Here is a 12,107-nt window from a genome sequence, read left to right on the forward strand (position 1 = left end):
TGTAGGCTCTCTTTGTGAGTGTAAATGTTGTCACTATGCCCTCCATACCTTTGTCAAGTAGCTTAATCCATTATATTCTCATTTGTGCCATTGTATTGCATGAGAAAATCATGGTGTAAAAAATATGTGTCAATATATATCTATTAATATAATTGTCAATTATATTAATAGCAAAAATATTGTTTAATTTAATTAAAAAAGTATGATTGTTCCCGGAGCATAGCAGGTGATACTTGACAGAGGTGTCTCCCCCCCCCCCCCTATAAGCATCCCCATCCCTCCCACAGACTTGTCTTCTTTTTCAGCTCTGCTGTCCGGCGTCTGTCGCCTGTCTCGTTGGTCTGTTGCCTTAACCTCTCTCTGTCTGTCCCTCTAACCGCCTCTTCCTCTATTGTTTCTGTTCACCCCAGAGCAAAGTGAGGGCAGAGATGGTAAGAGACAGAAACAATACTCACACCAATACACAATACTCTCCCAAAACTCCCCCCCCCCCCCCCCACACACACCCCCCCCCCCATTTTCTCGGCTGGCTCGAGTGCTGTGTGACGGCTCGTTGTATGTGGTCATGTGCACGTGTCATGTGTTTGTACAGCTCCGTACCTGTGTCTGTGCTGTCCTTCAGTCACTGTCCCTGCTGGACCCTCCATGTGTCTATTGTGTCCCTCACAGGGGTTCTGACTGGAAAAACAAAGCAACATGCAAACAAATAAATAATGCACTTGGTTACTCATGAGTAATAGGCTTGCACTGGCGAAGGCCACTATAGCATGACTGGTAGGGTCCGTCGGCTGCTTTAGTAGAAACGTGAGAGTTGGTGACTATTTTTTTTGAAAAGAAGGTTTTTCCTTTAATTTATATTATGCTCTTTCAGCAATGTTAAAGTGAGATGTAGATGTTTAGCTTGATTAGAGGGTGTCTCTAAAACAACAAGTTTGAATAAGCATCTTGAAGTTTCAAATGACAAATTGATATATACTGTTAGCACTTAGGTATATATCGTTGAATATGATTTTGTTTCTGTGTGTATGTGTGTGTATGTGTATGTTTACACTAAGAAAGACGCTGGCATAATATTATAGTTTAAACTGTGTAGAGACACATACAGCAATGTCTCTATAATAGTGTTTGTGTCTGTCACTTTGTGGGGATTGACCGGACAGCAAGTTTAGCTTGTAGTTCTTCCCTCAGGCATCTCCCCCCATTCCTCAGTATACTGCCTGTGGTGAGACATGCCATTGGAAGCGTGTCCCCTCAGTGTCGCGCGGGGTTTCCAATGTGGACGTGTGCTGGTTGGTTCACAGGTAATGGGAGACAGCTTCTCCCCAAGCACTGATCCAGTGCCAGTTTTCCCCCCCTCGAGTCCAGGCCTGTCACTGTCTAGATACAAAAAACAAAGAGGAAAACTGTTTCAGAATCAGTGTTTGAATGTTGTATTTCGTTAACTGAGGCTATTAAACACACTGGATCACCCTGGCTCTACCGGGGGGGAGTGCATGACCATGCCTGTCTCATTCTGCCCCTTTACCTGTCATGGTCCACTGCCTATGCATTTTGATCAAGTTTGCTTGATAAAACTGCTGTGTCTTAAAACAACTTGAGTTTATCAATTCATCTCCTCTAGCAAACAGTATGCCAAACTCTAATGAAAATGGATACTAATGCATACAGATACTGAAACAATAATGGGTAACATCAAACACTAATTATTGTTTAAATTGCAACATAGTTGAATCTGTCCAAATTAATATAATAATGTAATAAATATGTTATACAAAATCTGCATACCATATTGTACATTGAGCATGTGATTACATAAAGTAAGGTGTTAAAACAGGCTAAAATAGAATAAACCCAACAACTTGGGAGAAGAGGGAAGAGCATAGTAAGTGTATAGGTAAGAGTGAGTGTATGTTTGTGTTTGTGTGTGTCTGTGTGTGTGTGTGTGTGTGTGTGTGTGGGCTAGGATGCTACCTCATTGTCTAAGGGTCACTGAGTTTAGTAACTGTCTGTCATCACTCTTTCTCTCTCTCCCTGGAACAGAATTACCTGACGATGGTAAGACAAACGCATGCTGTAGCACAGGATGTATTTGCCTAGGACAAATACATGGAGTAATACCTATCGCTTCATTAACTAAACATAATAAACACGCAAGCTCTAAATCATATCATATATTGTAAAATCTAAAAGCAAATATAGCAAATAAAGATCACCTCTAAGGTGTATAAAATGTTTTTTTTTTAAAAAAAACTAACCAAGAAAAATAAACATTGACTCACAAATACAACTTTATACCCTCAACTTAAGAAGATAAACAGTCAAACTCTGCACAGAGGGAAAACTCTGTTCTCTGACTCATCGTCTCCCTGTTGTGGATGCGTGACCCAGCGAAGCAGCAGGGGAGAAGCGGCAGAGACCGTGGTGACTGCCAGGGGAGACGGGGAGTTGACGTGGGGAGTTAAATCTGGACTAATACGGAGCAGGTTCAAATGTCAGCCGTGTCAACATACTGTACAGCTCTCCTGTGTTGTCAGTGTTGTTCCCTTAGAGTTCAAGTGCACTAAAAAAAAAGTGCAAAAAAAAAAGGGTTCTTGGGGTTCTGTATAGAACCATGCAGGCTTTAAAGACCCTTAGGGCTTCATTTGAAGAATCCCTCAAAATGGTTTAAAGAACCTTTTAAGGGTGCCATATATGAAGCATGCATTTTGGTTCTATATACTGTAGCAGCTTTTCTTCTAAGAGAGTAGGCATGGGGGGTTGGAGCTATTGGAGAGGGAGGTATTCGGGAGCTCTGTTTTGGGAGAGCCTGGTGGGGATGCTCACATAGTTACTGTATCCCACTGTCTTAGGCAGGGATCGTGTGTATCTTAGAGGCTTTGGCTGCGAAAAGTCAGTGTGTGTAGGATCATCATCTCCTGAGCTTAAAATGCTCACACTCTCTCTCACTCACACACAGCCATGATGTTACGAGGCGCTTATCAGCCCAAACGACAGAGCCTTCTGAGAGGTTTCTCACCACACTATACCTATTAAACTCTGATAGCCTTTTAACCCAGCTGTGGTCTCAGTAGCCGAAGAGAAAGAGAAAAGGAAGAGTCTAGAAAAAGCCCAGCGCCAAACCCATGTCAAAATGCCTTCTGTTCTTCCATCTATCCCCTGTCCACTGACCGCTTCCCGTTTGTCCTGTTTGTGTTTATCATCAGCCCACTGGCTGAACTAATGGTCACTTAGCCTGTGGTCTCACCCCTTCTCACTCTCTCTTCCTTTCTCTCTCTCTCTCTCTCTATCCTTCTTTTGCGTTCTCAGAAGAGGTTCTAGGGGAGGATCGTCAGATGTCAGAGGTCACAGGCCTCTTTGTTCAGAGGCCAGAGAGCGCCACAGCAATTAAAGGTAAAACTCTTCTTTTTCTATTTTTTTTTTTTAACTGTTCTGAGAATTGTCTTGTTAGCTGTATATGGTTACAGGAGAATCCCTCAGAGGCCTTAGATCTTGAAGGAATATTCTGGTGATTATCTTTTACATTACACCCTGAACTCACTCATTAATAGGTAATACGTGTTGTATTGTACATGTTGGTAGTACTTTGACAGTATTTATGATGCTACGATGCCTATGATCACAAAAAAAGTCAAGGAAGTCAAGACCTGTCTTCAACTTTTTTGTTGAAATGTATAGTGCCTCAGTACTTAGTTTTATAGGCTAATATAATTTATACAAAAACAGTCTGATAAAATAAAATGTTCACACAGCTACATACTACTTGGATGCTTTGCAATTCATCTGCTGTGTGCGTGCAACTTTAATATGTGTATTAGTATTGATACAGGAGAATCTTTCAATGGGTCTGTTCACCACAATGTTTAATGGACCTGCCATGTTGACTGAATATACAGTATGCTACATTATCTTCAGTATGTTTGCCAAACAGAAAAGCAGTGTAGTGAAATAATGTTATTTTGAATAACAAACATGTATTTGATGAGAAAAATGAAATATTAGCATATGTACATTTTTGTCTTCACAGTTTGCTTTTAATGCACCATTATTGAATATCAATTTAGCAAAGGCAAAATACAATTCATCAAAGATATGTATCACAACAGACCATCCAAAACATTACACACTGTTGTTGAGCATCCAGCTACACTGAAACCTGACTCTCTCAGCCTGGTTGCACTTACACAGACCCATAACAAATCATAAATCAATAACCTTTGCTTACTGTGCTGATTAACTGATAGTGGCTGATTGACTGGATGATTGACTGCTAATGACAGGGAAGGATATCACCTTCGTGGCTAAGGTGGACTCCTCCAACATGCTGAGGAAGCCAAACATAAAGTGGATGAAAGGAAAATGGATGGACCTGGGCAGCAAGGCGGGCAAACACCTGCAATTTAAGGAGACGTATGACCGGAATTCTAAGGTAGGTACCTGTGTTTTATAGGAATAGGATGGTGGAGAGAATTCGCTCTTAGCTCTGTCAAGGTTACTCTTACCTTTTCTTTTGCTTTCCTTAGGAGTGTTTTTGTGTGTGTGTGTGTGTGTGTGTGTGTGTGTGTGTGTTTAAAACAGAAATAGCCTTTGAAAACTGTGAGTTTTATAATAGCAGTTCTCTAAGTGAAACACGTTTTCAGACATTTGATGGCAAAAATGGGATGGGAGTTCTGCACAGCCTGCTCTTCAGTTATCTCATTTTTTTTTTTTTAAAGTCAGTGATCTGATTTTATTCCTTGCTACAGAGAACTGATGTTACCGTTTTTTTCAGCATGTAAACTTGAACTTGTGTTATCAGACACAATAAGATTGAAGAGACTTTTGCTAGCATAGACAATGAACTAGTTAGCGAGTTAAGAATGCTACTGCATGCACATTCTTGCATTCACATTCTTGTCACAAGAATGCTAATGCGTGAACAGAATTGATTATGTGTTTGGCAATGTAACAATGGGCAGAGGGTGGAAAATTTGTTTTCCCATCACTTTAGCCAGGCATTCAGCCCAGAGACTCTCAGCCTATCGCTTTAGCCAGGCCAGACCTTTAGCTGCATGCAAAACTAGGAAGCTGGGGTATGGTTGATGAGTTATATTCCCTTCTCAGTCAAACTGCTACAACAAGTGGAAAGATAAGTGTAGGCCTACTCAAACACGTGTATGAGGGACATGCAGTAACCAGAAGGCTCTCTAAGGCCATGGTAGTTGTAAAGAGAACTGAATAGTGCTGTTTAGCACTTACACAGTATACAATGACAGATTGTATACTGTGTCTTAGAAAGTGACGGTTGATAGTTGATATATATATAAATGTTGACTGTTATTATAAATGTCTCTTCAAACCCTCTATCACACTTTCTAAGACATCCCTTTGTCTGTCTGTCCATCTTAGGTCTACACGTACGAGATGCATATGATAAAGGTGGTTGACGCAGACGCGGGAGGATACAGATGTGAGGTCATCGCCAAAGACAAATGTGACAGCTGCACGTTTGAGATCACAGTGGAAGGTCAGTTTGCACGTCACTCAGCGCCGCACGCACTCACTCACTCACTCAGCGACTTTCACTCCACACGCCATCATGGCTGCCTGTCAGTCAGTCAGTCAGTCAGGTGTCGCACTGAATGGATCGTCTCATGTTGAGTGACGGAGTGTCTTATTTGACTGTTTTTGTTCTTTTTTGTTTTTGGTCGTTGTTTCATCTATTGTTGTTTTCATCCTGTTTCAGCCGTGGACGAATCACAGCAGCAGACCAACATTCTGGAGGCTTTTAAGCGCTCGTAAGTCTGTCTGTCTGTGTGTGTGTGTGTGTGTGTGTGTGTGTGTGTGTGTGTCTAGAGACGGCATGTTAGACTTGACAGCAACTCTCCCCTCATGAATATATCTGTGATTGGTTGTTGAGTGTATTGGATATTTTTCATTTATTGCAATATTGCATAAAACTTTTTCTTCCTATACTTAGGCAAATGTTACTGCTCGCTAATATCTGTGCACTCCAGTAGCTCAGTCTAGAGAGCATCTCTTTGATTTCAAATGTCATCTCCATCTTTTACTGCTTGTCCATGTCTCTCATCACCGCTCTCTTCAAGTCTCATGTCTTTCTCCATTGTCTCTGACACATGACTGTTGAGCATTGCTGAACACTGTTGTTTGTGTTGTGCACTTCCTAGTCAAGATCACACGTATGTGTTGAACCTCTGTATGTGTACTGTATGAGCTCTTCTGAACCCTCTCCCCTTGGTCCTCGATCCTCCGGCTCGGTCCAACTGATCTCATGAAGAATTTATAGAGGACCGAGGATCGAGGACCGAGGAGAGAGGGTTGAGAATAGCCCATTGTGTGTAAATGTCATATCTGAGAGTCTGTTTGGTGCCCTGTTTTTAACGCCCTCTCCCCCCTCTGCTCAGGAAGCCCAAGAAAGAGGGGTAAGATAAGAGACACAGCAGCACTATGTCCACATATACAGCTGTGTCGTGTCGTGTCATGTGTGTTATTAGTCTAAGTGTGGGATGGGGCGCTCTCTCCGTGCTTTTGTGGGCTAAAGCAGTGAGGAGAGAGGGGAGGGGACGGCGGCGAGGGAGAGAATGGTGTGTGAAGGTAGACCAATGGGTCTCCGTCTCACGTAGGCTCATGATCTGACCTTCCATTCTCAATAAGTGTTTCTTTGTGTTCGCTGAGAACTCTGGGTCCAAACCTGTTGGCCCCACAAGGAAATGTATGTAGAGAGAGAGAGAGAGTGAGAGAGAGAAAAAGAGATGAGTGAGTGAGAGAATGGTTTATGAAGGTTTGCCTTATGGGTATCTGTCGTGGAGATCTCATGACCTGACCTTTGACCTCCATAAGCATTCTCTGTAGCCTACAGTATATATGAAATCTGGAACGTCCGGATTCTCATATCTCTGCCCTTCCTGGGTAATCAACCATTTTTCTCTCAAATAATAGAGATTAGGAGCCTCTTACTGAAAATACCCTACACCCATACATACACATGTCAGATGAGTATGGATTGCTAATCCACACTGTATACACATACTATGATACACTATACACAAATAACTCAACTTAATGGTTTACAACCTTTTTAATACTGTAGTTTACTGTTAATTTGACCTGTAACCTGTGGGAAAGGTTACCACTGTGGGAAGGGTCTACCCTCGGACCTCAGTTTCCTTCCTGTATCCTGAATGGAATTCAAGAGAGTCTGCTCATGATGTGTCGGTGTCTTTGGATGCAGTTGTGTACTGTAGGTGTTTGTCCTGTCCTGATGTCCAACATGGGTGTATTCGCCTGGATACATCTAAACACCAGTGACCGGTGGAGTGTTTAACAGCAGTGTTGAACTGTTTTTTCTTTGTATATTATTGTTGCCATGAGAAATGCAGGTAGGGTTTTTTTTTAGGTCAATTTCTGCATGCTTGGGCATCCATCCGCAGTGCCTGTGCGTTGCGTCTCAGTGTTCCCCCAGGAGAGTGCCTCTTTGACTTCCTGTATCTGGGTCTCCCTCTGCCCCTCAGCCTGCCTGTCTGTTCGAGTTTCAGTCTTACCCTTTGCCTCTGTCAGGTACCCTTTGTCACCTGACAGAGTGCGAGTCGGCATGAGTGAATATCACATGTTGTACCAAGTAGTTCTAGTGAGGTAGCTCATGGTGTAGACGCCATGACGTTACTTGTCTACCGTCCATAGCGATGTCACATCCGCGGGCCTGCATGGTGTCCGTTTTAAATGCCATCTCCTCCCTTTGCTTAGGAAACCCAAGAAAGCAGGGTAAGATAAAGACAGCCTATGTCCACATGTCTAGCTGTCGTGTGTGTTATGGTTACGTGTGGACAGGGGGCGTGGTGTATGAGCGCTGAGTTGAATTGTTGGATGCGGAAATGTGGAGAGGAGCGAGCAAGAGAATGGTTCATGAAGGTGGACTGATGGGCATCTGATGTTCACGATCTAACCTCCCATTCTAAAGTTTCCTGTTTATATTTGGGAATGTACAGTACTGTACATATGGAGTCCCCGAGTTCAATGAGTGGAATGAACAAGACTTGTTCATGCGTTTATGGTATGGCTGGCATTTGTTAAGGTTTGAGGTTAGGTCCAGGAAGAGTACAGTTGCTGGCATCCTTATTAGAAACTATGATTATTCTTACTCCATTGTGTTGCTAGTTATGACTATGATCAAATATATATAACACCCATGCATTTATGAGATACTGTACCTCGGAATGACCTCCTCTTAAACAAATGTGACCTTTCCCAGTTATAAAAAGACATCAGATACTGTACTATGGAGCCTGTCTTTTATATGATTACATTAGTATTACAGGTCATGCCCATGAAAAAAGTAGTTCATTTGTTATATTTTCTGTGCTTTTTCTGGCTAAACAGCTACCAGCAAAATTTAATTCTGAATATATTCACCAACCCACATCTGCATTTTCTGTACTCCAATCCTGACCCCTAGATTTCCTTAGGTAATGAAGCAGCTTGCTATTGAAAGCATTAATCTCATTTTACAAGAGTGTACAGTATGTTAGGCTACCAAACATATTACATACAGTAAGTCAGACCAAGACACTCATATTCAATATATTCAACATTTTATTTCAAATATGCTAGTAATTTGATAGCCATATCCCATAGCCATTTATGGGTTCTTAATGTTTACTGAATGCCCCATAGTCCTTCACCCATATCACTAGATATGTTGCTTACATTGAGCGTGCGGATGTCATTGTTGTAAGTGTTTATTCCACTGTCTATGTGTATGTTAGCCTTGCTTGCATGTGTCAGGGCAACATTCATCACAGACCTGTGTGTGTGACCATGTCTTAAAAGCGCTGCCGTGTCAGTGTGTGTGGTGGTAAGTTCAGTATAGACTGTAGTCATATACTGTGTTTGTAAACGTCTGAAAACACACTGAATGGGTTGAGAATAGCACTGGTGAGTAACTATTCATCATGGACGATAAATGGAAAACAAAAATCTCCAGAAATGGGTAAGCTTTGTGAAGTATGAAAATGATGATTAGAGTGACGTTGAAATCCGAAAGGTGAAAACGTGTGTTTAGTATAAGTATGTGTTCCCCTGGTCTGTTGCACTTTGTCATATTATTGTCCATACAATTGCTTCATATATGCACTTGGCGGGGAAATTACCGCAGTCAAATAGATATCTGCTTAGGTAAGATACTGTTTGACGGTGGACCACAACTTGCACTCTAAAAAATAAAGGTGCTTAAATTGTTCTTTAAATCTCTGGATGGTTCCATGGAGAGTCAAAACTCTGTGTTCAACCATTACATCAGGCGAAAGGTTGCCTAGATGGCTCTTTGAAGCACTGAAAAAGGTTCTTCTATGGCATGCTCTGAAGAACCGGTACTGGCCCCATTATTTTTTAGAGTGTACCTCTCCTTTTGCTATCTTTCCTCTTATTCTATTTCTCCCTTCCTCTGTCTTCCTCTCTCTCTCTCTTTTGTCTCTTATATTCACGAACAGGGGAGATGCAGGAGAAGACGCTGGCGATCTGGACTTCAGTGCCTTGCTTAAGAAAAGGTCAGTGAGCCAGTGTTGGTCGTTGTAACTCCACGGCATTGCCCTAATATTCCTTGAACACTCGAACATTGTCTTTATCTGCAATCGCTGGGGATCCAGGCAGAATTCACAGGAGATGTGCTGGAAGAATAATTTGCTGGAAAATGTGATTGCTAATTATAGTAGTTCCCTTAAGCAAGAGGTCAGTGTTCAGCAAAAAAAAGTGTTCAAGTTTAGGAATTTTCAGAGGATCACTTCATATAAGATTCTTAGCGGGCAGATTATGTGGGATGCAATGTAATTTTGTTAGGACTGGTTGGTATTATTGAAATGTGAGCTTGTTGCCTTTTAAGAAACTACCAATTGCTCTTATGACAGAGATTGTGTACATGAAACTTACCAATATCCCTTTACTTAGGAAGCCCAAGAAAGGAGGGTAAGATAAGAGACACAGCCCATATCCACATATCCACATGTCCAGCTGTGTTGTATCAAGTGTGTTATAGTTATGTGTCGGCCAGGGTGTGGTATACGACCCCTGTGCTTAATCGGTGAATAGAGAAATATGGAGCGAGAAAGAGAATGGTTCATGAAGGTGGACTGATGGGCATCTGATGTGGAGATCTCACGATCTAACCTCCCATTCTAAACAAGTTTTCTGTCAGCTCATGCATTTCAGAAAACCTGTTAAGCAACTTCAGTTATATAGATATTGAATATACTATATATCCTTTGAATATACTGTATGTATATCCTTGAATATACAGTATATAGAATACACTGTATACTGTATACTGTATATAGATTATACTGTATTGAGTGTAATTGTGACGCACGGGAAAATCCAAATAAATTGTGTTATGTGTTATGTTAGAATATACCGTATGTATATGTATATATAATATATATATGTGTGTATATATATATACATATACTGTATGTGTATACAGTACATGTATACTTTTAAACTGATCTTTCTCTCTGTCTTCCTCTTCCTCTCGCTCATTGATTCTCTCAGGGAGGTGAAAGTGGAGGAGAAGGAGGAAGTGGATGTGTGGGCGATCCTGACGGCAGCTAAGCCCTGCGACTACGAGAAGATTGCCTTTGATTATGGCATCACTGACCTCAGGGGCATGCTGAAGAGGCTGAAAAAAATGAAGAGGGTGGAACCCAAGAAATGCGACGGTGAGTGACAACTCTCCCATTCTCAGGCCGTGACCCAGATACCGTTATTAAACGCTGTTTTCTAATGTTGCTCCACATTGTGACGTATGGTTTTGAGGAGTGTTCAAGCGAGGAGAGGGTCTGAGGGCTGCCGTGCTGTAACACCAAATTGTTCAGTGTTATTTCAACTCTCTTGAGGATTATATAAAATTGTTACATATAGGGTTTGCCAAACTTCTCACAGCACGCCTCAGGATACTATAACATATTAGTTTTATATGCGAGATACATCTCTATTATATAATTCTGAAGCACTTGAAATCCAATTAAGCTTTGTTATGTTACATGCATCCAATGCAATTCCTCTTCAATTCAGTTGACACACAGAAGTCAGTCAGGGCAACACAGTCAGTGTGTTTGACGTCATTATTGTGGGAAGAATTAACTGAAATTGTTGCAATGCTTCTCAAAAATGTTCATGATATTAAGATATACAAAAATGTTAATGATATTAAAATCAATTGTAAAGAATCCAGAAAATATTTTGCAGAAATATTGAGGTAAAGTAAAAAAGAAAACACAAAATCACAAAATCCTGGAGGTACTGAAAAGTAAGGAGTTGGTGCAGTGCAATATATACAAACACGTGCAATAGTAATGTGTTCCTTTGCTGTGTGTGTGTGTTCTGCTGTGCAAAACTGTCCAGTATACCTTACATACAGTGTTTGTTTTTCTCCAGCATTCCTGAGGAAACTGGACGATGCCTACTCAGTGCAAAAGGGCAAGAAAATTCAAATGGTGGTTGAGGTGGCTGACCCCAACGCTCAAGTGAAATGGCTGAAGAATGGAGTGGAGATCAAGCCCTCTGCCAAGTATGACCTTGTGTGTTGTGTGGTTGAGATATGCACTCATCTGAGTTTGTGTGTGTGTGTGTGTGTATGTGTGTTACTCTCTATCAGTGTGTGTGTGTGTGTGTGTGTGTTCTCATTCTTTGCTGTTTCTCACTGTTTCCTAGGTATGTGTTTGAGAGTGTGGGGAGCCTGAGGAAACTGACCATCAACAAATGCAACCTCTCGGACGATGCTGCCTATGAATGTGTCGTGGGAGAGGAGAAGTGTTTCACCGAAGTCTTTGTTAAGGGTACTGGTGGCAACACAATCTATCATCTTTTCTACCCCCCATTTTCCTTCACTTTAATCACAAATATTGTACTGAAACGTCATGATGATCATCACCAAGACTACGGCAATCACCTTCATTCTTTCCATTGCTGGCTTTGCCCATCACTGTCATTACGTTGAATGTAATCATGATCCTTCATGTTCCTCTCCCAAGGCTCATCACCATCGTTGTATTTCAATAACAATGTGCTCTTTATGGGGGAGAGTGTGTATGATTGTCTACATGTTCATACATATGATATGT

At 41.5% G+C, this 12,107-nt stretch overlaps 1 protein-coding gene across 2 annotated transcripts in view; it reads left to right on the top strand.

Annotated features, from left to right (window-relative positions):
* The window catches only part of mybpc2a (myosin binding protein Ca), a 41,426-nt gene that overhangs the window by 13,723 nt on the left and 15,596 nt on the right, over window positions 1-12,107 (top strand). The window contains exons 6-14 of one of the 2 annotated variants that reach the window (XM_062531754.1): window positions 3,307-3,390; window positions 4,278-4,426; window positions 5,386-5,503; window positions 5,723-5,774; window positions 6,402-6,419; window positions 9,483-9,539; window positions 10,537-10,703; window positions 11,422-11,554; window positions 11,698-11,822. In XM_062531754.1, the coding sequence (XP_062387738.1) occupies window positions 3,333-3,390; window positions 4,278-4,426; window positions 5,386-5,503; window positions 5,723-5,774; window positions 6,402-6,419; window positions 9,483-9,539; window positions 10,537-10,703; window positions 11,422-11,554; window positions 11,698-11,822 (877 nt within the window). In that variant the 5' untranslated portion in view covers window positions 3,307-3,332. The remainder of the gene's footprint in view (window positions 1-3,306; window positions 3,391-4,277; window positions 4,427-5,385; window positions 5,504-5,722; window positions 5,775-6,401; window positions 6,420-9,482; window positions 9,540-10,536; window positions 10,704-11,421; window positions 11,555-11,697; window positions 11,823-12,107) is intronic. The other variant, XM_062531753.1, reaches the window with a different exon arrangement.

Source organism: Sardina pilchardus, chromosome 3 (assembly GCF_963854185.1).
Source record: "Sardina pilchardus chromosome 3, fSarPil1.1, whole genome shotgun sequence".
NCBI classification, from domain to species: domain Eukaryota; kingdom Metazoa; phylum Chordata; class Actinopteri; order Clupeiformes; family Clupeidae; genus Sardina; species Sardina pilchardus.